Source organism: Loxodonta africana, chromosome 11 (assembly GCF_030014295.1).
Source record: "Loxodonta africana isolate mLoxAfr1 chromosome 11, mLoxAfr1.hap2, whole genome shotgun sequence".
NCBI classification, from domain to species: Eukaryota; Metazoa; Chordata; class Mammalia; order Proboscidea; family Elephantidae; genus Loxodonta; species Loxodonta africana.
The window spans coordinates 5,990,289-6,015,465 of NC_087352.1; the positions used below are offsets into that span (position 1 = coordinate 5,990,289).

The window sequence follows — 25,177 nt, forward strand, 5'->3', positions numbered from 1 at the left end:
TACATCTAAACACACACAATAGCAGGTGCTGTGGATTGAATTGTGTCCCTCAAAAACATGTGTCAATTTGGCTAGGCCATGATTCCCAGTATTATGTGATTGTCCACCATTTTGTCAACTGATGTGATTTTTCTGTGTGTTGTAAATCCTACCTCTTTGATGTTAATGAGGCGGGATTAGAGGCAGTTATGTTAATGAAGCAGGACTCAAGATTAGATTGTATTTTAAGTCAATCTCTTTTGAGATATGAGAGTAGTGAGTAGAGAGACAGGGGGACCTCAGGCCACCAAGAATGAAGAACCAGGAGGAGAGTGCATCCTTTGGACCCAGAGTCCCTGCACTGAGAAGCTCCTAGACCAGGGGAAGATTGATGACAAAGACCTTCACCTAGAGCCAGCAGAGAGAGAAAGTTTTCCCGGGTAGCTGGCACCCTGAATTCAGACTTCCAGCCTCCTAGACTGTGAGAGAATAAATTTGTCTTTGTTAAAGCCATCCACTTGTAGTATTTCTGTTATAGCAGCACTAGATAACTAAGAAAATGGAATATTCTCTTGTTGGAATATATGCGTGTTAATACAGCATGGTTAACTTAAAAATTTTTTTTTATTGTGGTCAAATATATATACATAGCATGATAGTTGCCATTTTAACTATTTTTAAGTGTACAATTCAATGACACTGATTACGTTCACAACATTATGCAACCTTCCCCACTGTTTCTAAAACTTTCTCATCACCCCAACAGAACCTTGATGTTAGTCATCTGATGATGCTATAAAAGAAATACCACAAATGGGTGGCTTTAATGAATAGAAATTTATTTTCTCACAGTTTAGGAGGCTGGAAGTCTGAATTCAGGTGCCAGCTCTAGGGGACGGCTTTCTCTGTTGACTCTGGAAGAAGGTCCTTTCAGCTTCTTTTCCTCAGCAATCTTCTTGTGCTTGGCATCTATCTTCCCCATCTCTGCTTCCTTGATGCTTGTTTAATATACTCTTTTATATCTCAAAAGAAATTGACTAAGACACACTTTATACTAATACTGGCTCATTAACACAACAAAGAAAACCCATTCCCAAATGGGATTATAACCACTATAAAAAACCCTATTGCTATCAAGTCAGTTCTGACTCATAGAGACCCTACAGAACACAGTAGAACTGCCTCAAAGTGTTTCCAAGGAGCAGCTGGTGGATTCAAACTACTAACTTTTTGGTTAGCAGCTGGAGCTCTTAGGCACTGCACCACCAGGGCACCTATAACCACTATAGGTTAGGATCTAGAACACATATTTGGGGAAGGGGAGACAAAATTCAATCCATAACATGCAGTATCCATGAAACAATAATTTGACAACAAAAATGTCCATCAACTGATGAATGGATAAACAAAGTTTGGCATACCCATATGTGGTGGTTAAGATTATGTGTCATCTTGGCTGGGCCATGATTCTGTGTTTATATGTGATTACCCCCATGATAGGATCTGCTATGAGTAGCCAGTTGGTTGAAAGGGAGTTCCCTCAGGCCTGTAGCCTGTATCTGAATATAAGTGGACGTTCCAGCTTTTGCCCTCTCTAGATCCTGCAGCTGCCTCCTGTTCGTCTGACCTCCAGTTCTTGGGACTTGAGCCAATCTTGGGATTCATCAATCTACACAGCCTGTGAGCAAGAGTCCTGCTCTCCGACCTGCCAATCTTGGGTTTGCCAGCCCCTGCAGCTACATGAATCAAGACAAGGCTTGCAGTCCTGCCTGCTGATCTCGGAATTTGGAGATCTTCATGGCCCATGACAAAAGCCCTGCTCTTCAACCTGCCAGTCTTGGGTTCACCAGCCCCTGTGGCTATGTGAATCAGAAGAAGCTTCTATCATCATCCACAGACTTGGGACGTTCCACCCTCTACAGTTGCATGAGCTGTTTCCTTGATATAAATCTCTCTCTCCCTCTATATATGTATTTATACGCTTTACTGGTTTTGCTTCTCTAGAGAACCAGCCTAAGACACCATACAATGCAACATTGTACAGCCTTATAAAGAAATGAAGAACTGATACATGCTACAACATGGATGAAACATTACATCAAAAACTTTACACTAAGTGAAAAAAGCCAGACAAAAAGGTTACATATCATATGATTCTATTTATATGAAATGTCCAGAATAGGCAAATCCATAGAGACAGAAAGTAGATTAGTGTTTGCCAGGGGCTTGGGAAAGGGGGAGTGAGGAGTGACTGCTTAATGGGTATGGAGTTTCCATCTGAAATGATGAAAAATTTCTAGAAGTCTATAGTGGTGATGCTTGTACAACATTGTGAATATACTTAATGCCACTGAGTTGTATACTTTAAAAAGGTTAAAATGGTAAATTTTCTATTAAAAATATTTTACCACAATAAAAAAATAAGTTATATTAACAAATTTTATTGGGTTCTATTGCAGTTATAGCATAAGGTTACTCACCTACCACTCACCTGCCAGCTTCTCCCTCCCCTACTTCCTCACTAAAATAACCACAGCTGACAAATTGGATACCCAAAGCCTCTTTCACTCAGTAATCAAAGAAGAAGATAGGCCCTGAGAAAAAGAGGATAAACAGAGAAAAAAAGAGGGTGAGGAGGGAGAGAAATAGAGAGTGATTTAAAGAGCAGCAAAGAGACGGACCCCAGGGGTCATGGCCCCTAGACTCTCTGTTAGCCCAAAACTAAAACCATTCTCAAAGCCAACTCTTCAGACAAAAATTAGACTGGAGTATAAGACATAAAATGATACTGGCAAGGAGTGTGCCTCTTAGCTCAAGTAGACACGTGAGGCTATGTGGGCAGCTCCTGCCTGGAGGGAAGATGAGAAGGCAGAGGGGGACTGGAGCTGGTTGAATAGACATGGGAGATACAGGGTGGAGAGAAGGAGTGTGCTGTCACATTAGGGGGAGAGCAGCTAGAGTCACATAACAATGTATGTATAAGATTTTATATGAGAAACTGACTTGAATTGTAAACTTTCACTTAAAGCACAATAAATAAATAATAAAGAGCAGCAAAGAGAGAGAGCTAGCAGAGACAGAAGAAAGAGAGAGAGGAGAGAGAGACGGAGATAGGAGGGGAAAGAGATGTAGAGACAGAAAGAGGGAGAAGAGGAGGAAAGGGGTTGCTCAGATGAGAAGAGAGGTAGAGAAAAGAGAAAATGAGAGTCACACAGAGAAGAAGAATGGAAAAGACAGGGAGAGAGAATAAGACAGATGTGAGAGGTAGAGAGAGGGTGAGAGAATGAGAGGCAGAGGGAAGGGAAGAGAAAGAGAGATTGAGATCTCAAGATTCTAACTGCCTGACAGCCAGAACGCGAGGTCTGGTATGGACCTTTTGGAACATTACGGAAGAACAGCAAATACGGTGATGCCCTCAGGGCAGATCCTCTCAGCCAGAGATTGGCGGGGCTGCCATCTCTGGAGCTCCCCATTAACAATCTCCCAGCAGGCTTTCTTACCTCCCAGCTGAACAGTACAGTTTCAATGCTTCTCCCACAGAGGGCATACAAGCCCAGGGTTACCACCTCCAGGACCACAGCACCCACTCCAAGCCTTGACCCTACAGAGTCGCCCAGCCAGGGGGCCCTGTCCCGCTCACTCCACCATTCCCACAAATCAACTTCTCTTCTTCTGAGGGTGGAGCAGAGAAGGGTATTGTGAAAACAGCCTGGGGTGGTATCTGACCTCCTTTAACTTCATGAGGGGGAAGCAGAATAAGATCAACAGCCCAAGGCTGATTCCTATAGGGAGAACGGCAGACATGCCTCCTCTCCTCACTCTGCCATCTTTACCAATTCTGATACCAACCATCCCTTCCACGGCACTCTCTCCTCCTGGCTGTTCTTCCTTGGTGGTGGTGGGATCCTATCTGTCCTGGCATGGTTCACCTCAAGCAAAACTGATCAATCTCTTTGGTGGGGCACAATTACCCTATCTGCACAGTCCCACCCAATCACTTGGGTGGGAGTTAGAAGACCATGGTGAGAAAGGCCACATGAAAGTGATCCATCGCCCCGCAGGCATAGACCCTGCCAAGGTTGCAGCTTGTTTTGTTTGGGAAGGAAACTGTTTGAACAACATGAACCAGAACTGAGGTTGAGAAATCCGATGCCCATCCAGGTCAGGCAGGAGCTGATTGAGGGTGGGGCTGGGGAGAGGGACAGCATGTGGGTGGGGGGGGAGGAAGAAGCAGAGAGAGGGCTCAGTCACCCTCCCCTGGGCACTCTCTCTGGCCTCAGCTCTGGTTTCATCATCTTGAACCTGGACTACTGCAGTAGCCTGTTGTCTTTTTAAGCTGTCCTTTAGCAAATATTTACTTAGCAGCCTCTCAAGGGGCAGGGGACACAACAATGGCTGTGACAGCCTGGGACCTTGCCCTCCCAGAGCACACAGTCCGGTGGCTGTCACAAACCTGTCCTCAAACACGGATAGTCCAGAATTAGGGCCTGGATGGGAGAGGTGCAGGCAGAGGGATCTAGCTAGGATTTGGGGAGCCAGCCTCTCCCTCCTCTCTCTACCTTCCTCCCTGTCTTCTTGTCTTTCCTGCCTTTGGACTTCTGACATGTGTGCCTGATGTCCTTCCCCTCCTGGCTGTCTCTTCTCTTCTCTCCTTTACTCTCCCACTTTCCTTATATAAAGGACCCGTGGTGGCGCAATGGTTAAGCACTCTCTTGTCTGCTAACCAAAAGGTCTGTTGGAACCCAACAGCTGCTCCACGGGAGAAAGTTGTGGCAGCCTGTTTCCCTAAAGATTTACAGCCTTGGAAAGCCTACGGGGCTATGAGTACTGCATGAGTTAGTCATCATTACTGAAGAACAAAGGTTTTGTTTATTTTATTGTGGTAAAATATTGTCTTAGGCTGGGTTCTATAGAGAAGCAAAACAGTGAAGTGTATAAATGTATATATAACCCTTTGCTATCGAGTCGATTCTGACTCATAGCGGCCCTATATATATAGAGAGAGAGAGATTTATATCAAGGAAATGGCTCACGCGATTGTGGAGGCTGGAACTTCCCAAGTCTGTGAATTAAGATAGAGTCTTCTCTGATGCATGTAGCCACAGGGGCCGGTGAACCCAAGATTGGCAGGTCAGAGAGCAGGGCTCTTGCTCACAGGCTGTGAAGACTGAGGAATCCTGTGATTGGCAGATATGCTGCTAGCTCAAGTTCCAAGAACCGGAGGTCAGACGAACAGGAGGCAGCCACAGGATCCAGAGGAGGCGAAAGCCAGAATGTCCACTTATATTTGGATTCAGGCCACGTGCCCAGAGAAACTCCTTTCAACTCATTGGCTACTCACAGATCCCATCATGGGGGTGATCACATATAGACACTGAGAATCATGACCCAGCCAAGTGGACACATAATCTTAACCATCCCAAACATATATAACAAAAAGTTTGCCAGAAGTTTTTCATCACCCCAAATAGGTAGGGCAGTGGTTAAGAGCTCCGCTGATAACCAAAATGTCGGCAGTTCGAATCCACCAGCCATCCCTTGAAGACCCTACAGGGTCGCTATGAGTTGGAATCAATGGCAGCGGGTTTTAAATGAAACTCAACACCCTTTAAGCAATAACTCCCCATCTCCTCCTCCCACCTACACCTGGCAACCGCTAATAAACTTTGGTCTCTATACATTTGCCCATTCTAAATATCTCACGTAAGTGGGATCATACAATATTTGTTTTTTTGTATGTTTGACTTATTTCACTCAGCATAATGTTTTCAAGGACCATTCATGTTGCAGTATGTATCAGAACTTCAATCCTTTTTATGGCTGAATAATATTCCATTGTTTGGACATGCCACATTTTGTATATCCATTCGTCTGTTGATAGACACTTGGGTTGTTTCCACCTTTTGACTACTGTGAATCATGTTGTCATGAACATTGGTGTACAAGTATCTGTTTTTCTGCTTTCAACTCTTTTGGGAGTAGGACTGCTGGGTCATAGATCTATGTTGACCTTTTTAAAGAACTGTCAAACTCTTTCCCACGTTGGCTCAACAAAGGTTTAGTGAGCACATACTACATGGCAGGTACAGTCAGCACAGGGCCTATAGCAAAGAACAAGAAAACCAAGGCTCCTCCCTGAATAAATTTTGTAAATTCAAGCACGAGAGATGACTAAAAGCCAGCAGTACATTGGATGAGCAAGATGATCTCAAAACACCCAAAACCCATTGCTGCAGAGTAGAGTCCAACTCATAGCGGCCCTATAGGGCAGAGTAGAACTGCTCCGTAGGGTTTCCAAGGAGCGGCTGGTGGATTCAAACTGCCGACCTTTTGATTAACAGCCGTATCACTTAACCACTGTGCCACCAGGGTTCCAAGTTGATCTCAGCTAGTGCTAAATACCATGAAGAAGTTTAAACAAGGAAACGTGATGGATACTGACTGGTGCATGTTACTTTAGATTGGGTGGTCAGGGAGGGCTTCTTTGAGAAGGTGACTTTTGAGAGTCGGTCATGGGAAGGTCTGGAGAAAAGCATTCCCAGGAGAACGAACAGCAAGGGCAAAGCCCTTGAGGCCAGCGCAGGCTTGACAAACTCCAAGAGTTATCAGACATTTGTTCTGATGACTTCCCTTCCTACTAAAACAGCGGCTGTGTGAGGGTAAGGATTCTCATTTACTTATTTTGGTGGTTGTTTGCTTTGGTCCCTGAGGACTTTCCAGCTCCTAGGGCAGTACCTGATATGTACTATGGATTACAATAAATATCTGTGGAATAAATAAGAGCTAGAATAAACAAGTGGAATAAATAAGACAAATATTGTATAATATTTGTATAGATATTGCATAATCCCTATGAGTCAATATGGACTCAATAGCAACGAGGTTGGTTTGGTTTTTTATATGAAATATCTAGAAGAGGCAAATTTATAGAAACCAAAGTATTTTAGAGGTTATCAGGGGCTTGGGGCAGGGGTGGGTGCAGGGAATGGGGAGTAGAGAGTTATTGCTTAGTGGGTTTCATGGATTGAATCGTGTCCCCCCAAAAATGTGTGTATCAACTTGGTTAGGCCATGATTCCCAGTATTGTGTGGTGGTCCTCCATTTTGTGATTGTAATTTAATGTTAAGAGGATTAGGGTGGGATTTTAACACCACCCTTACCCAGGTCACCTCCCTAATCCAAAGTAATGGGAGTTTCCCTGGGTGTGGCCTGCACCACCTTTTATCTCTTAAGAGATAAAAGGAAAGGGAAGCAAGCAGAGTCAGAGAACTCATACCACCAAGAAAGCAGTGCCAGGAGCAGAGCACATCCTTTGGACCTGGGGTCCCTGTGCCTGAGAAGCTCCTCAACTAGGGGAAGACTGAGGACCAGGACATTCCTTGAGAGCCCACAGAGAGAGAAAGCCTTCCCCTGGAGCTGACACCCTGAATTTGGACTTTGAGCCTACTTTGCTGTGAGAAAATAGACTTCTCTTTGTTAAAGCCATCCACTTGTGGTACTTCTGTTACAGCAGCACTAGATGACTAAGACAGTGGGTACAGAGGTCCTGTTTGGGTTGATGAAAAACGTTTGGAAATAGATAGTGTTGGTGGTTGCACAACACTGTACATGCAACTAATGTCTAATTGTTCACTTAAAAATGACTGAGATGAAAAAATTTATATGTATTTTACCGCGATAAAATTAAAAAGAGCTGTACCTTCCAGGGGCCTACAGTACTTGTACACAGCTTCTCGGGGTATGACCTGGCCCTGTGTTGTGTGACCATTTTGGGGCATTCACAAGGCTCGTTTTGGTGACCCATGGACTCCAGGCTAAAGCCCCCACTTCTCCAAATTTGGGGGCCACATCCCTAGAGTCCCCAGATCTCTCTCGGGAGTAGGTAGACAGTTGCTGTCTCATGGCAACCTTATGTACAACAGAATGGAATTTTGCCTGGTCCTGCGCCATCCTCACAGTCACCGGCACGTCTATTGTGCCAATCCGTCTCTCTGAGGATCTCTCTCTCCCTCGCTGACCCTCTACTTCACTAAACATGATGTCTTCCTCCAGCGATTGATCCTCCTGATGATGAGTCCAAAGCAGTGAGTTGGACAATGTTCTGTTGTGATCCATAAGGTTTTCACTGGCTAACTTTTGAAAGTAGATCACCAGGCCTTTCTTCCTAGTCTGCCTTAGCCTGGAAGCTCTGCTGAAAACCTGTCCACTATGGGTGACCCTGCTGGTATTTGAAATATCAGCAGCATAGCTTCCAGCATCACAGCAACACGAAAGCCACCACAGCACAACAAACTGACAGACGGGTGGTAGCTCTTGAGAGTAAACCCAAAAACCAAACCAAACCCATTGCCGTAGAGTCGATTCTGGCTCATAGCGACCCTACAGGACAGAGTAGAACTGCCCCATAGAGTTTCCAAGGAGTGCCTGGTGGATTCAAACTGCTGACCTTTTGGTTAGCAGCTGTAGCACTTAACCACTAGGCCACCAAGGTTTCACTCTGATCTGCTTGCCCTGCAGCAGCTGGCCCCTGAGCGCTCAGTCTCTGGGCCCCTGGGGCCTCTGGGCTGTGCATCCTCACCCCCAGCCCCTCTTCTACACACCATGCTGGACTTGGAGGAATTTGTACCCCCTGTGCCCCCACCACCCTACTATCCCCTGGAGTATACCTGCAGCTCAGAAACAGATGCACAGAGGTGAGGCCTGGCAGGTCTTGCTGGGGAAACCAAGGGAGGAGGCTGTAGCTGGAGTTTGGACCGGTGGGGAGGGATCTCGGTGGGGTAGGAGTTTTTTTTCCAGGCTCTAACGCTCTCCCTCAACCTGCCAGCATCACCTACAATGGATCCATGGACAGCCCAGCGCCCTTGTACCCTACTGATTGCCCGCCTTCCTATGAGGCTGTCATGGGGTTATGAGGAGACAGCCAGGTGAGAGTCGGGCTGGGGAGCTGGGTGGAGCCTGGAAAGCTGAGTGGGCTGCAGTAGCTGGACACAGAGAATAATAGTTACTGCGTTCTTTATAGCACTAGCATGTCGCTGTCATCTTTGATCTTCCTTAAACTCTGGTGAGGAGGGAAGAGTCATAGGAACTACAATTTCTATTTTGCAAATGTGGAAACTGAGGCATAAATAAAGTGACTTGCACAAAGTGACAAAGCTGGACTGGAATCTAGGTCTCCAGAGCTCTGTCCAGTGCATGGGGGTGGCTTGTCACTGTGTAGGGCTGCACCCCTGACCCTGTGTCTTCTGCAGGCCACTCTCTTTGATCCTCAGCTTCATGATGGCTCCTGCATCTGTGTAGAGGAGCTAAAATGCCAGGCTTTGGAGCCAGATTGCCAGGGGGTTGAATCCTGGTCGCTAGGATCCAACTTTGAGAAGAGACTTAACCACTCTGTGTGCCTCAGTTTCCCTCCTCTGTAAAATGGAGGTAATCATAGCACTTATCAGGTAGGGTTGCTGTGAGGGTTAGGTGTGTTATGTGCCAAGTACTTAGGGTGTGCCTGGGACCTTTCGTGGTGCCCTATAACCCATAGCTGTAATCATCCTCAACACTGAGGTTTCTTGTCAGGATTAAAAGAGATCGGATCTGTCAGGGCCTGGCAATAAGAGGTGCTGGAAAAATAATGCCTATGCTGGCAGTTCACAAGACTTTCCAGGCCAAGCTGGCAAGTCTTAGCCAGGGCACCTTCCCCTTTGATTGGATGGGTCTCTCCTCCCTGCTGCCAATCTCTCTCTGCCCCAGGCAAGTCTCTGGCTCCTTCGTTGACTTGTTTCTACTTTTCCTTTTGTCTCTTAGTCCCTCTCTCTGGCCTCTGTCTCAGTCTGTTTCTCTGGCTCTCTCCTCTAAATCTCTACTTCTTGTTTCCCTAGATTTCTCCCTGTCTCCGATTCTCTCTCAGTCTTTGTCTCTGTCTACACATCTCTGAACGAGTGTCCATCTCTTCCTTTCTCTTTATGTGTCTCTCCATCTCTGGCTCTGCCTCTCTCTCTCTGTGTCTTTCTCTGACTCCTTCTCCCTGTTTCTTTGGGTCCTAATTACTCATTCTCTCCCTCTTTCTTCTCCTTCTCCCTCCCTCTTTCCTCCTTTATTTTCTTTTAATACACTTCGTTTTTAGGACACTTTTAGAGAAACTGGTGGCACAGTGGCTAAGAGATTGGTTGCTAACCAAAAGGTCAGCAGTTTCAATCCAGCTGCTCCTTGGGAACCCTATAGGGCAATTCTACTTTGCCCTTTAGGGAGGCTGTGTGTTGGAATCGACTCAACGGCAAAGGGTTTGTTTTTTCTTTTTAGAGAAACTTACAGAAAAATTGCACAGAAAGTACAGAGAATTCCCATATCTTCTTCTCCCCATCCCCCACGGATTCTCCTATTACAGTGAAACCCGTGAGAGCCGGAAGTCAATGGGGCTGTCTTGTTTTTCCAGGTCTTGCAATATTTCCACCTTCGACAGGGTGCAGTCTTAGCACTTTTCTATCACTCTCTATGAGTGGAAAATATTTGCTTTCTCCTTCTCTGGCAGATTTTTCCACCTTACACAGCTTCCGGCTCTTTCAAGTTTTTATTGTATTAACACCGTATGTTCGTGTGGTACATTTGTTATAATCGTTGGACCAATGTTGATACATTATTATCATCTAAAGTCGATAGTTTACATTAGCCCTTCACTCTTCGTGTTGTACAGTGCTGAGTTTTGACAAATGCAGGATAATACCATTACACCATCCTGCAGAATAGTTCCACAGCCCTAAAAATCCTGTGTTCACCCCCCGGGGTCATTCCCCCATCCCGACCCCTGGCAACCATGAATCTTTTTACTCTCTCCAGTTTAGCCTTTTCCAGCATGTCATGTAGTTGAGATCATACAGTATGTAGCCTTTCCAGACTGGCTTCTTTCTCTTAGCTTTAGGCATTAGGTTCTTTCATGTCTCTTTGTAGAGACTCCCTCTCTTTTTATCTCTCCTTTCTGTCTGTGTCTCTTTCTCTGCACCTTCCTCTTCTTTCCCTCTCTCCCTGCCTCTCTTTCTTTCTCTTGTTTTTTGGCTCTGTCTCTCTGAAGTCTTTCTCTTACTCTCTTCTCTCATGCTTATTGCCCAGATACCCCTCATTCTGGCTCGCTGCCTGTGGGAGAGGGTGAGGCAGAGTGATTATGTAATTGTTATGAACCCTGGGCGGTGAGGGTTGAGGAGGAGGCCAGGAGGGAACATTTTCTTCCTTCTCACCCTTCTTAGCCTTCTCTTATTTCCCTAGTCCATCAACCTGGCCTCACAGAGCTCCCAGTTCCATTCTTCCAGGATTGAGTGGAGAGATCAGATATCACTCCCTCCCCTCACCTGGTGTACAAACGGTATGACAGAGGCTTCTGACCTCCTCTAACTTCATGAGGGGGATGGAGAATCAAGATCAACAGCCCAAGGCTGATACCTCTGAGGCAGAGGTCAGACATGCCTTCAGCCTTTTTTACCAATTCTGACACTAACCGTTCCTTCCACAGCACTCTGCTTCTCTGCTGGGTTTGATAAGTCGTTGCAATGGCCACACAGAACTCACAGACCATACTCACAGTTGTGACATCTATTAGGGAAGTAACAGGTTACAGTTTAGGTTCAGGAACCCTGAGAATACAGTTCTTTCATCAGGACAGCTTCTTCTCAGCCGTGCCGGCGGGCACGCCTCTCTCTGGCTCCGCAGCCTCTACCTGCTCAGGCAAGTGTTACAAAGCACTTTTAGCTCTGCTGATAGGTGTCCCCAAGGAATCCCACTCTGCCAGTAAGCCTTGGCCCGATGGTGCTCAGCTCCAGCTCCATGGGTTGGCAAACCTAGCTCCACCAAGTGCCCAAAGGCACTCTCCTCCTCCAGCAAGCCTCCTGCCCAAAGCCACTCAGCTTTCTCACTTCATGGGTTGGGAAGCCCACTGCGTGTTCTCCTGCCAGTCTCTGCTGCCATGTTTCTCTGCCGCCACTTTTTGTCATCTTCACTGTTACGGCTCTCTCTCTCTCTCTCTGAGTCTCCTGGTTCCAGGAGCTTCTCAGTGCAGGAATCCTAGGTCCAAAGGACACACTCCACTCCTGGCTCTTCTTTCTTGGTGGTGGTGATATCTTCTCTTTCTGCTTCTGGGATGGCTCATTTTAAGCCTAGTGGGATGGCAAAACTGACCAATCCCCTTGGTAGGCCATAATTAACCTTATTTGAACAGTCCAGCCAATCAGTTGGGCAAGAGTTACAAGGCCATGGCTAGAAAGACCATATAAAAGTTACCCATTGCACCTAGCCTGGGGAGAGTCAGAATAAACAGTACAGGACAGGAAGGAGTGAGGAGCTTCGACTGGGAGCCAGAGGTTGCAGTAAGGGTGGACTTCCCATAAGAGGTAGGCAGGTGCCAGGGCTCTCTTCCACCACCCAGAAATGGCACAAAGCTATGGAACCAAGATGCCAGTGGAAATTTTGGGAAGTCACTCAAATCAGCCAGGTTGAGGCCTGGGGGATCCAGTTTCCCAGAACCAAGACCCCTGAGAACAGAAGGAAGAATGCCTGGTCTCCTCCCCAGTACTGGGTTCCTACAAAGAAAGAAGTGCTTTCCTTCCCACCTCCTCCCAGTGGGTCTTGATCACCACAGTGCTTCAGGAAATCACATAGATCACCATCTTACCCACCAGAAAAAAATATTAAGCAGCTTATACTCCCAACCAGTGCATTGGTGGTTCAGTGGTAGAACTCTTGCCTTCCATACGGGACACTAGGGTTTGATTTCCAGCCAATGCGTCTCACGCACAGCCACCACTCGTCTGTCAGTGGAGGCCTTGCACATGGCGCAATGGTTAAGTGCTGGACTGCTAACCAAGAGGTTGGTGGTTTGAACCCACCAGCCACTCGGAGGGAGAACGATGTGGCAGTTTGCTTCCGTAAAGATCACAGCCTAGGAAACTCTACGGGGCAGTTCTACTCTGACCTATAGGGTTGCTATGAGTCAGAATCAACTTGATGGCACACAGCAACATTGTTGAACAGGTTGAAAAATGGTGTTGAACAGGTAACAGCAGCACTTCCAGACTAAGATGGACTAAGAGAAAGGTCTGACGAACTACCGCTGAAAATCAGACAATGAAAACCCTATGGATCACAATGGTCCATTTTGCAGCCGACTCCGGAGATGTCACAGGACCAGGCAGTATTTCGTTTCAGTATTCACAGGGTCACATGAGTCAAAGACTGCCTCTGCGGCAGCTAACAACAAGAACAAGGATAACAACTACAGACTCCCAACACCTACACTTCAGCACTTGGTTTCTCCACATCCCACCCACATATCTCATCATTTCCTACTCCCTCCCTGTTACATACCAACTTGTCCCATCCCTCAGCCCCTCCCCACCCCCAGGGCAGCCTGAGGAGAGGAGACCTATGCAAGTCACTGTCCCCTGGTGGAAGATAGCTCCTGGAGGTGCAAACTGATACACCAATCCCAACTCTGCCCCTTAAGAGCCATATGAGTTGGGCAAGTCTCTGTCTGTGCATGCGCAAAATGGGACTGACACACGAACACGTGAAGATTCAATGAGGGCATGAAATTTGAGGAAGAGCATTCCTAAACGACAGCTATTGACATGACTGCAACTTCTGGCTGGGGTCTGGACCAACTCTCTCCTTGTCCTAAGCGACTCCATCTCAGATTTCTAAATGCAGCTTCTGTGATATGATGCAGTTTATCACTCCTGTAAAATTTCCACTGTGCCTCTGACCTAGAAATAAGCAATTCTACCGAAAAAATGCAATTTTACCTACCTTACTCTGCTAAAGGAAAAGCTTGTGTTTAGAAATAGCCGATGTCAGAAGAAGATAATTCAGACCTTTACAGGCGTTAGAAAAAAAAATTTTTGTTTTTTTTTTCAAGCGTTAGACAAGATGTTAAATGTGTGATTCAGTGGCTAAGCCAAGTTTCCTTTAACCAAAAACCAAACCAAACCTGTTGTCATTGAGTCGGCTCTGACTTGTAGCACCCCTATAGGACAGAACAGAACTGCCCCCACAGGGTTTCCAAGGAGCGGCTGGTGGATTTGAACTGTCGACCTTTTGGTTAGCAGCCAAGCTCTTAACCACTGCACTACCAGGGCTCCAGGTTTCCTTTAGACCACCTGAAAAACTTTTTTTCTGATTCCTTTACACTGTTCTGTATATTTTAAATGTTCCAGGAAACTCATAGTCAGCCAGATCCTATCTATCACCAAGAGCCAACCTTGCAAAGGAGTCCAGCTCCTGCAAAGGCGTTAGCTTAGACTTTGCCACCTGCAACTTCGTAAATGTCAACCAATGAAAAATGTTTTAGCTGTACCCTTCTGTTTGCTTTTTTTTTTCCTTTAGAAGCTCCTGTATTACTGCAGCCTCTGGGGCACTTTGTTCAGATTGTTCTGGCACTGTTTTCCATTTTGCGAAATGCTTTTTTCACCATAATAAAACTCTGTTTTTAAACTTAAACAGACTAGTGGTTTTTCCACCACAGCAAACCAAAGAACTTAGCACAGTGTGGTACACAAGAAATGCTCAGGAATGGGTAATCCCCTCCTTCTCCCTGCCTCCTTTGTTGGTCCAGCACCCAACTGAAAGTTCATGCTGTAGTCTATCCACTACCCATTGCCATCAGCCTCAGTCTACCCTCAGCCTGACTACTCAGCCTCCCTGCTCTAACTATTGCCCCTTCCCCACCTCTTATAATAAATTTTTCCCTGAGAACATATTTCAAAGGGCTAAGGAGCCTATGGAGCCCTGGTGACACAGTGTTAAGAGCTCAGGTGCTACCCAAAAGGTCGGCAGTACAAATCCACCAGCTGCTCCTTGGAAACCCTATAGGGCAGTTCTACAATGTCCTATAGGGTCGCTATGAGTAGAAATCGACTTGATGGCAAATGGGTTTGGGTTTTTTGTTTTTTTTTTGTAAAGATCCTATGTTAGAGAACAGTTGTCGAATAATAATAATGGCACCATGCTAATGACTTTGTTGTTGTTAAGCCCATCGAATCAATTCTGACTCATAGCAACCCTATAGGACAGAGTAGAACTGCTCCATAGAGTTTCCAAGGAGCACCCGCTGGCTTCAAACTGCCGACCTTTTGGTTAGCAGCTGAGCTCTTAACCACTTTGCCACCAGGGATCCACACTAATGACTTTAAATATGTTTAATCCACACAACAATCTTCTGAGGAAGGTATTATTACTGGTACTCTCTTTTTACAGAAAACTGAGTCTCAAAGAAGTGACGTGTCTTGCTCAAGGTCACACACAGCAAGAAAGTAGCTGAGGCAGGATTGAACCCAGTTCCACCTGGCCCCAGAGTGTGTGCTTTCAGCCGCAACCTTAGACCTGCTCTCAGAGGACAACACTGGAGGGTGTGGTCATGAGTGCAGGAGGTGCTGTAGGAATGAAGACAAGAGAATGGCCCCAAGAGCTCGGCGCTCAGTGGTGAGCTCAGGGCAGTGACTAGAAGCTTTCGTAACTTCACAACCTCGGTAAACGCCCTTGTGGGACCCACCCCCAGGAAACTTAATCCAAAAGTATTCAGGCTACTGAAGAAACTAAATCCCAGGGTCTTTGTAACCAGGGCCCATGGCCAAGGACAGTTTCTTCCTCCTGGTGCCAATGAGATTTGTGGGGCCTTCGCCCTTTTTGCGTTTCCTGACCATCAGGAATCACATGAGCAAAAGTGGCAGCAAGCCCAAAAGCATTTATTTCTGCTACGTCTAAGTAGCTTTCTGGGACCCCAGCCCTCCTCTCAAACTTTCATAAGGACACATGCATCTGCTGAATATCAACTATCAACCTCGCTCTTTGCATGGTGTTTTCCTTCTGTTTCCCCACCAGCCCTCAGTCAGTTACTAAGTCAGACGCTATGAATTCTTTCCCTACATCTATTCACTCCTTCTTTCTTTAGTAATGTTGTTGGCATCAGTTGTCTCTAAGTGGATCCCGACTCATGGCAACTCTGTGTTACAGAGCAAAACTGTTCCATAGGGTTTTCTTGGCTGTAATATTTTATATGTTGTTGTTGAGTGCTGTTGAGTAGATTCCAGCTCAAAGCGACCCTATAGGACAGAGTAGAACTACCCCTTAGGATTTCCAAGGGGTGGCTGGTGGATTCAAACTGCAGACCTTTTGGTTAGCAGCCTAAGCTCTTAACCACTGCGCCACCAGGGCTCCTACAGTGTGGTAGATAACAGTTATTTGACCCTAAATTTTTCCATGTGACTCTCATTTGTAGTCAACTACTCCTCCCTCCCCTAACTCCTGGCAACTTCTAATTCTTTTTCCACACCTGTAGTTTTGTCCTTTTAAGAATGTGATATAAATGGAATCATACAATATTTAGCCTTTGGGGTTTGCTTTCTTTCACTTAGTTTAATGCATTTAAGGATCATCCATGCTGTTAAGAGAGTCAAAAGCTTGTTCGTTTTAACAGCCAAAGAGAATCCCATTGTACGGATGTACCACAGGTTGGTAATTCTTACCCCTGTTTGGCAAGCACTCAGCTTGGGGCCTGGCACAAAGCTGGTACATAAATAAATAAAGATGGCCTTGGCAGCATCACAGTATCACTTAGTCCCAGAGGGAGGGATGTGTGACTAAAAAACGTATTAAAAAGTCCTGATTCCACTTCATGCATCCACTCCATGGGGCCCAAATCATCCTCTCATCTATGTATTGGCTGCTTCCAGCTTTTAACGACTATGAATAAAGGTGGTGTAAATATTCACATACAAATTTCACCTTCTAACCAAAAGGTCAGCAGTTCGAATCCACCAGCTGCTCCTTGGAAACCCTATGGGACAGTTCTATTCTGTTCTATACAGTCACTATGAGTCCGAATCAACTTGAGAGCAATGAGGTTTTTTGCCTGTTTTGGTCATTAAGTTTTTAAATTATTGAGTAAATATCAAAGAGTACAGTAGATAAATGTATGTTTAAATTTATAAGAAACTGTAAAATTGATTTCTGCTACTTCGTTTTTTATTTCTAGCATTTTCATTCAATTGCTTCTTGTAATTTACACTTCTGCTGAAATTGTTTATCTGATCTTGCATGCTGTTTACCTTTTCCATTAGAGCCTTTAATATACTTATCATAGTTATTTTAACTATGTTTGATAGTTTCAGCATCTGTAATTCAATGGTGTCAAAGACTCAGGCTCCTTCCATATTTTTGCTCATCCTTCCTTAGGGTGTTTACCTCTCCACCTTCATATCATTATTCCAGCCACCAGAAGCAGGAAATATTCAGGAGGAAAACCTGCCCCCTCCTTTGAAGAGCATAATGTGGAAGTTACACACACCATCTCTACTCACATCCTATTGACCAAAACTTGGTTACATGGCCACTCCCAGCTGAAAGGAAGTCTGGGAAATATTGTCTTATTCTGGATAGCCATGTGTCTGGATATGATCGAATACTGTGGTAGAAGGGGGAAACAGATATTGGGGGACATCAAGATATCTCTGAAATACAAACATTTTCTCAAATATGATCATACATAGATTGATGTATCAAACCAGATGGCCATGAGAACTTTACTTCCAATTACTCCAAAACATCGGAATGCATTTCTCCTGGTAGGCAAGGTATTGTCCAATGGTACATACCATTCCAGAGCATTTCACAGACCTCCTTCAAGTCCATCCAGCCATCTTAGGTTAAGAACACTGTGTTAGGGTTACTTGAGTCACCTCTGACCACATGCCCTGCCTTGTAAAGTGGTTGTTTGGATCAGAAGATATTCTGCTTGTCAAGCACATAGCTTGGTGACTGGCACAAAGCTGGTACGTAATAAATAAGTAGCGATAGCCTTGGCAGCATCACAACATCACTTAGTTCCATAAGGAGGGACGTGTGAGTAGCCCTAAAATGATCCCGCACTTCATGTACCCACTCCATGGAGTCCAAATCATCCTCTTACTTTCTCACTCAGCCCTGAGCTTGTCTCTGTCTCTGCATCTGTTTCTTTGCCTCTGTCTCTCTGTCATCCTCCATCTCTGCCTTTTTTTTTTTTTCCTATTTTGAATTCCGTCTCTGAGTCCTTTCTGTCATTGTTTTCGGTGTGTGTGAGAGAGAGGGAAAAGAAGGAAGAGCTAGCTCTTAAGTTGTTCTGTTTCCTTCTTTAAAAACTGTGTCACATTCTCAGTCACTATCTGGTCCTCAATGAAATTTTTTTCTGTTTGTTTTTCCTTCTGATTCTATCGCCTTCTTTCTGTTTCTTTGTATTTCCTTTTTTTAGGAAAAAAAAAAAAAAGCCTGTGTCTACCTGGGCCTTTATCTTTGGCTCATTCAATCTCAATCCTCCCCACCCTCTCTCATCTCTATTTTCATCTGACTTTGGTTCTCTTCTCTTCACCTCTCTTTTCTATTCATCTCTGTCAGTCTCGGTCTCTATCTCTATCACATGTTGTCTGACATAAGCTGCCCTTCTCTGGGTTTCTCTGTAGTCAAGTTCTCTGCAGTCATTTTTCCTCTTTAACTTGCTTCCAACCTTTATTTTAAGCACCTTCACTCCTGATTGCAGGTGTCTGAATGGGAAGACTAGACTATCCCTCCTCCACCACCACATAAATACCACCACAGGATAGGTAAAAGTCAAGTCATGAATGTTTGTACCTGTGTGTGTGCGGGTGGCGGTGGGATCAGATTGGAAGGAGGAGGTGAAGGCTAGGAATGTTAAAGAGAAGGCAGCCTAGAGCTGAATCTCTAGTCCCAGAAAACACATCAATAGAGAAGATCCAAGACCTAGAAGGTTGAACTGCATGACTCATTTGGTTTTTCCAGAATTCTCACTGTCTCTCTTGGACACAGGATGAATTGCCCAGCCACCCAAGCCCTATTACCAAAACCTGCAGATTCTCTCAGGGATTCAGTTTCCTAGAGAATGTGTCTGAGAATCCAGAGACATGATAAGGGCATTGAAATTTGTTTAATCACATGTGTAGGTAGGATATAATACCAGGGAATTCCATTTCAGGTCTGTAAAGGAGATTTACCATCTTTTGAAAAAAAAAGAAAAAGTGCTGAGAACGACTTAGATTATTTGTTGTTGTTGTTAGGTGCCCTCGAGTCGGTTGCAACTCATGGTGAACCTATGTACAACAGAATGAAACACTGCCTGGTCCTGTGCCATTCTCACAATCCTTGCTATGTTTGAGCCCACTGTTGCAGCCACTATGTCAATCCACCTCATTGAGAGTCTTCCTCCCTTTTGCTGACCCTCTACCAAGTATGATGTCCTTCTCTAGGGATTATGCCATGCATGTGTCTAGCTAGAGGTGATCTTCCCCTCTAGAGCTTTGGGGTGAGTAGTGGTCTCTACATCTTAGACTTTGAAAACTCACACACACATTCACCAGCAAGGGTCTGATAAACCAGCACAGATAATCTTTGATTATTATTACTTAATATTATCTTGACTAGTAAACAAAACAACTTGTTGAATTGATTTTGATTGATTTCTCCTGGTATTCTAAATCTTTGTTTCATTTTCTTTATTGAAAAACAATCCTGACTAATTAGGGTCTGGCAAAGAGAAAGTAAGGACAGATGGATTGACGGATGGATGGATGGAATGAATAAATGATGTGAGGCTACTTGAATTGAAGGGTATAGGTAGATGGAGATGGATGAATGGGTAACCCTATAAACGAGTCTAGGTAATAGGGGATGCAGCAGCCTATGAGTTGTGTATGGGCGATGCCTGTTTTTTTAACAAGACTTTCCAAAACACTATGGTTAGCCTATTTGATGTGTAGGGAAACTGAGGCCCAGAAAGGTTAAGTGACTTGCCCATTAAGGAAAAGATGGAGCTGAAACTTGAACCCAGATTGTCTTACTCCCAAACATAAGAGCCTAGTAATGATGTTCACCTGACGCCTACACCCCACGAAAAGATGTAGAGACTAGGCATTGATTTGGGGAGTAAGGACCGGGGGCTAAAAATGTGAAGAGAAGGGACGGCCCCAGAGGATTTTCTTGGAAGAATTTGATATACATTTACTCAGGTAGGAGATTAGAGGTTATATAACTACTTTACAACAAAGCAAACTCTTCCCTGATGGCATCCAACACCCAGAAAGCTAAAATTCCAGGTATTCACACTTCTGGATAAGCTGATCTCCCAAAACCTATTTAGGTAGGATCTGGGGCCCTGTATACAGGTTCTCCGCCCGGCACCATGGAGCTAGGAGGGGCTTTCACTATCTTTCTAGCACTCTGCTTTTCTTGTCTGATTATCCTCATTGCCTGGAAAAGAATCAGCAAGGGAGGGAAGCTGCCCCCAGGCCCCATGCCGCTGCCTTTCCTGGGAAACATCCTGCAAGTCCGCACTGACACCACCTTTCAGTCTTTCATGAAGGTGAGTCTGTTTACCTCATCTTGGACAGGGATGGAAGCATTTAATTCTGTAGCCAGTTATGTTTAGAAGCTTATGACTTTAGAAAACACAGAATCTTGGAAACGCAGACTTTCTGAATCTTAGAATTCTAGACTCTCAAAACCTTGGTAGCACAGACTTCTAGTATATTGGGACTTCAGACTCTCAGAATCTAAGGACTTACATTCTTAAACACAAGGACACTCACACTGACCTCGTCTTAGAACTTTGATACTCAGTATCATGATAATCTTAGGATTTTGGTAATTTAGCATTTTAGAAAGAGAAGCATAGATCTTGGAGTTCATTTCCTCATCATTCTACAGATGAGGAAATTAAGGCTTGAGGTGATAAGACTTGCCCAAGATAACAGGAACCCAGTCTTCTATGTCTTTTTCTCAATAGTCTTTCCAAACCCAGGGCTTGCACTTTATTCTTCCTACCGTCGTCAGTGACCTCCTGAAATCACCACCCCTACAATCCTTGATTGATCTACACTTGGTGCAGTAACCAGCATCTTCCTCTTCTGTCCTCTACCACCCCTAGCTCAAGGAGAAATATGGCCCTGTGTTCACTGTGTACATGGGACCCAGGCCAGTAGTTGTTTTATGTGGACATGAAGCAGTGAAGGAGGCCCTGGTAGACCAAGCAGATGATTTCAGTGGCCGTGGAGAATTGGCTTCCATAGAGCGAAACTTCCTAGGTCATGGTAGGTAACAACAATGATAACAACAGACATATTTATAACGTACTTCCTATGCCCGAGGTTCTTTGATAAGAACTCTACATGCAATACTGCACGGACTCCTTGAGAGAATTGCTAATGTTGTACTAACTTGTCAAATAAGGAAGCTGAAGGTGAGAAATCTCAGGTAATGTCACAGAGTGAATAAATAGAAAAACCAGGATTTGAACTCAATTTACTGACTCCAGAGTGCTTGCTGTGCTACTTCTGCTCTAACTTTTAATGGAGTAGCTATACTCTTTGTGTACCCACACATGCCCTCATGGGCAACCTTCCTTCATACCTTTCTAAACACATAGGCTCTTGCATCCCCTATTTAGGTAAACTCACTTATAGGGTTACCCACACATCCATCTGTATCTACTCATACCCTTCAGTTACAAGTAGCCTCACATCATTCATTCACTCCATCCATCCATCTCTCCCTCCACCTTTACGTCCACTTACCCACTTATTCACTGATTCATAATCCACCCAAAGATACATTTATTCATTGTTCTTTCTATACAAATATCTAGACATCTATCCTTTACCTGCCATTTATCCTTTCACCTACCTATACTTGCATTCATTCATTCATTCATTTATTAATCTTTACAACCATTTATCTATTCAATTCTCAAATCATGCATCCATTAACTGTTCACCCATCCATTAGCTCTTCTATCCATACATCAGTCCAGTCATAAGCTCTTCCTTCTATCCAACCACCTACTCTCTCATTAACTTTCCAAATGTCCATTCTAAATGCTTCTTTTTGTTTTTCAGTTGGGGGGAAAAAGGTATTGGATGCAGAAGGGGAGAAATTTGGATGGGGTTAAGAAGAAGGAGCATTGGAGAGGGGAAGGAATGTGGTAGAAGAATCATGGGGAAGAATTAGGTTGGGAATCTCTAAATGTTTCTTACTGAGTAATAACTCCTTTTGTGTAAATATGTTGATGCCCAGGTCTGAGCTTGTGTGTACTTACAGGAACATGTCCAGAGACTACAAGAGGTATATAGAAAATAGAGGGTGCTTGCCCATTTCAGGGTGCTCCACATGACATTTTATCCATTACTATCCAAACTTCCTACGCATTCATCCAAGTATTTATCCAGCTCTCTCCCCTTTGAGAAGGTCTCCTTGATATCCCCTGGTTCTTTCTACTCTGATTCCCTTTTCCCTCACTTCAGCCCTAGGCTATATTTGAGGATCCTATAGAGAGGCAATCTTAGTCTCCCCATCCAGACTGGGAAATTAGGAGGGGGTCCTGGAGAGAAGAATTTAGAGCTTTCATGATATGTCTCCATCATGGTCCAGCAAGAGTTGGAGACATAAGGGGGTGAGAGGAGGCAATGGCCTGACACTGAGATTCTGGCAGGTGTAGCCCTGGCTAATGGTGAACGATGGAGGATTCTCCGCCGCTTCTCCCTGACCATTCTCCGGGACTTTGGGATGGGAAAGCGAAGCATTGAGGAGCGGATCCAGGAGGAGGCTGGCTACCTACTGGAGGCATTACGGAAGACCGACGGTACTGGGGTCACACAGAGGAGAGCTATAAGGGGACCAGGTGGTTGTAGAAAGCTCAGTTTAGAAAAGGTAGGCCTTGGTGGGAGGAAGTACTATAACGGGAGTGGACAAAAAGTTTGATTTAAGCTTCACAGATTTTTCTAGTCAGGTTCAATGTTAAAAATTGAAAGACCTTGTCCAGAGAACCTCAATCTCAATGAATCTGAGGGAGTCTGTGAACTCCTGAAATTGTATGCCTACTTTGGGGATATATGAGCTTGTGCCTTTTGCTGGATACATCATTAAATTTCATTACATTATTTACAGAGTCCAATCCCATCCAAAAATAAAGTCAGAAACCACTGAGGTCTTGAGAGAAAAGACACAGAAGCTGAGAAATACCAAGATAAATAGATAAGAGATAGAGAGAAATTTTTCTCTAAATCCGAGATTCCTCACCTGGGCTCCATGGTTGCTTAACAGCATCTATGTGAATGCTTTGACTATCTATGTCGTTAGGTTGCCGTTAGGTGCTGTCCAGTAGGTTCCCACTCATAGAGGTCCTGTGCACAACAGAACGAAACACTGTCTGGTCCTGTACCATTCTCTTAGTTGTTGCTGTGCTTGAGCCCATTGCGGCAGCCACTGTATCAATCCATCTTGTTGAAGGTCTTCCTCTTTTTCGCTGACCCTCTACTTTACCAAGCATGATGTCCTTCTCCAGGGACTGATTCCTCCTGGTAATACGTCCAAAGTATGTGAGATGGAGTCTTGCAAATCCAGTTGTACTTCTTCCAAGACAGATTTGACAGTTCTTTTGGAGTTCATAGTATATTCAATATTCTTCACCAATATAGTTGAATGGCTTAACGTAGTCAATAAAGCACAGGTAAACATCTTTCTGGTATTCTCTGCTTTCAGCCAGGATCCACTTGACATCAGCAATGATATCCCCGGTTCCACATCCTCTTCTAAATCCAGCTTGAATTTCTGGCAGTTCTCTGTCTATGTACTGCTGCAGCCACTTTTGCATGATCTTCAGTAAAATTTTGCTTACATGTCATACTAATGATATTGTTCAATAATTTGTGCATTCAGTTGGATCACCTTTCTTGGGAATAGGCATAAATATGGATCTCTGACAGTCAGGTGGCCAGGTAGCTGTCTTCCAAATTTCTTGGCATAGACAAGTGAGCACTTTCAGAGCTGCATCCGTTTGTTGAAACATCTCAATTGGTATTCCATCAATTCCTGGAGCCTTGTTTTCCACCAATGCCTTCAGTGCAGCCTGGGGTTCTTCCTTCAGTACCATCGGTTCCTGATCATATGTTACCTCCTGAAATGGTTGAACTTGGGCAAATTTTTATTGGTATAGTGACACTGAGTATTCCTTCCATCTTCTTTTGATGGTTTCTGCGTTGTTCAATATTTTCCCCATAGAATCCTTCAGTATTGCAGCTCGAGGCTTGGATTTTTTCTTCAGTTCTTTCAGCTTGAAAAATGCTGAGCATGTTCTTCCCTTTTGTGTATTTCATCTCCAGTTCTTTGTGCATGTCATGGTAATACTTTACTTTCTCTTCTCGAGTCACTCTTTGAAATACTCAGTTCGGCTTTTTTACTTCAAGATTTTTCCCTTTGCTTTAGCTACTTGACATCCAAGAGCAATTTTCAGAGTCTCTTCTGACATCCATTTAGGTCTTTTCCTTCTCTCCTGTCTTTTTAATGTCCTCTTGCTTTCTTCATTTATTATATCCTTGATGTCATTCCACAACTCATCTGGTCTTTTGTCATTAGTGTCCAACAAGTCAAATCTACATATATAGAATTCTGGAAAAAGATTTCTTGAACATCTAGCTATGCCCAGAAACATTTTCAAATTTGCATATATGTGAGTATGTACATTTTTCTGTGGAAAATGTCCCAAAATCCACTGACATGACACCAGCATCCTATTCTGCAGATGGAGACGACTGAGGCATAGGGGAGGATATTCTTAATAGCCCAAATAGAACCAATGGTAGAGCAAGACTCAGAATCCAGTCATTCTTTTTTGTATATATCTCTTACTAGTACTTCTTTCCCAAATTTGTAACACTATCCCCCAAACACGTACAAAAAAATAATAATGTCAAGGCTTTCTAGCGTTTATTGAGTAATTAATGCATGCAAGGCAGTGTGCCAACCACTTTACATGTACCACTGTACTGAGTTCTGATAAATCAATAAAGTGGCTATTAAAAAAATTGCAGATTGGGAAATCTAGGCTCAAAATCACAACAACAATGAAGTGACTCACACATGATATTAAGTCTTAAAGCTAGGACTCCATGCAGGACTGAGCGATTCCACATCCCATGTTCCCAATAATTTCCTGCAACGTAGACAATTCTCATCACCAGGTGCCCCCATCGACCCCACCTTCTTCCTGAGCCGCACTGTCTCCAACGTCATCAGTTCTGTCGTTTTCGGAAGCCGCTTTGACTATGAGGACAAGCAGTTCCTGAAACTGCTGAGGCTGATCAACGAGAGTTTCATCGAGATGAGCACACCCTGGGCACAGGTGCCTACCAGCCAC

At 44.5% G+C, this 25,177-nt stretch overlaps 1 protein-coding gene across 1 annotated transcript in view; it reads left to right on the forward strand.

Annotated features, from left to right (window-relative positions):
• LOC100676654 (cytochrome P450 2B4-like) overlaps positions 1-10,439 on the forward strand; it is a 46,056-nt gene extending 35,617 nt beyond the window's left edge. Inside the window, exons 10-11 of the mRNA XM_064293489.1 lie at positions 8,497-8,672; positions 10,400-10,439. Coding sequence (XP_064149559.1) covers positions 8,497-8,672; positions 10,400-10,439 — 216 coding nt within the window. The remainder of the gene's footprint in view (positions 1-8,496; positions 8,673-10,399) is intronic.
• Positions 10,440-25,177: the final 14,738 nt, after the last annotated feature.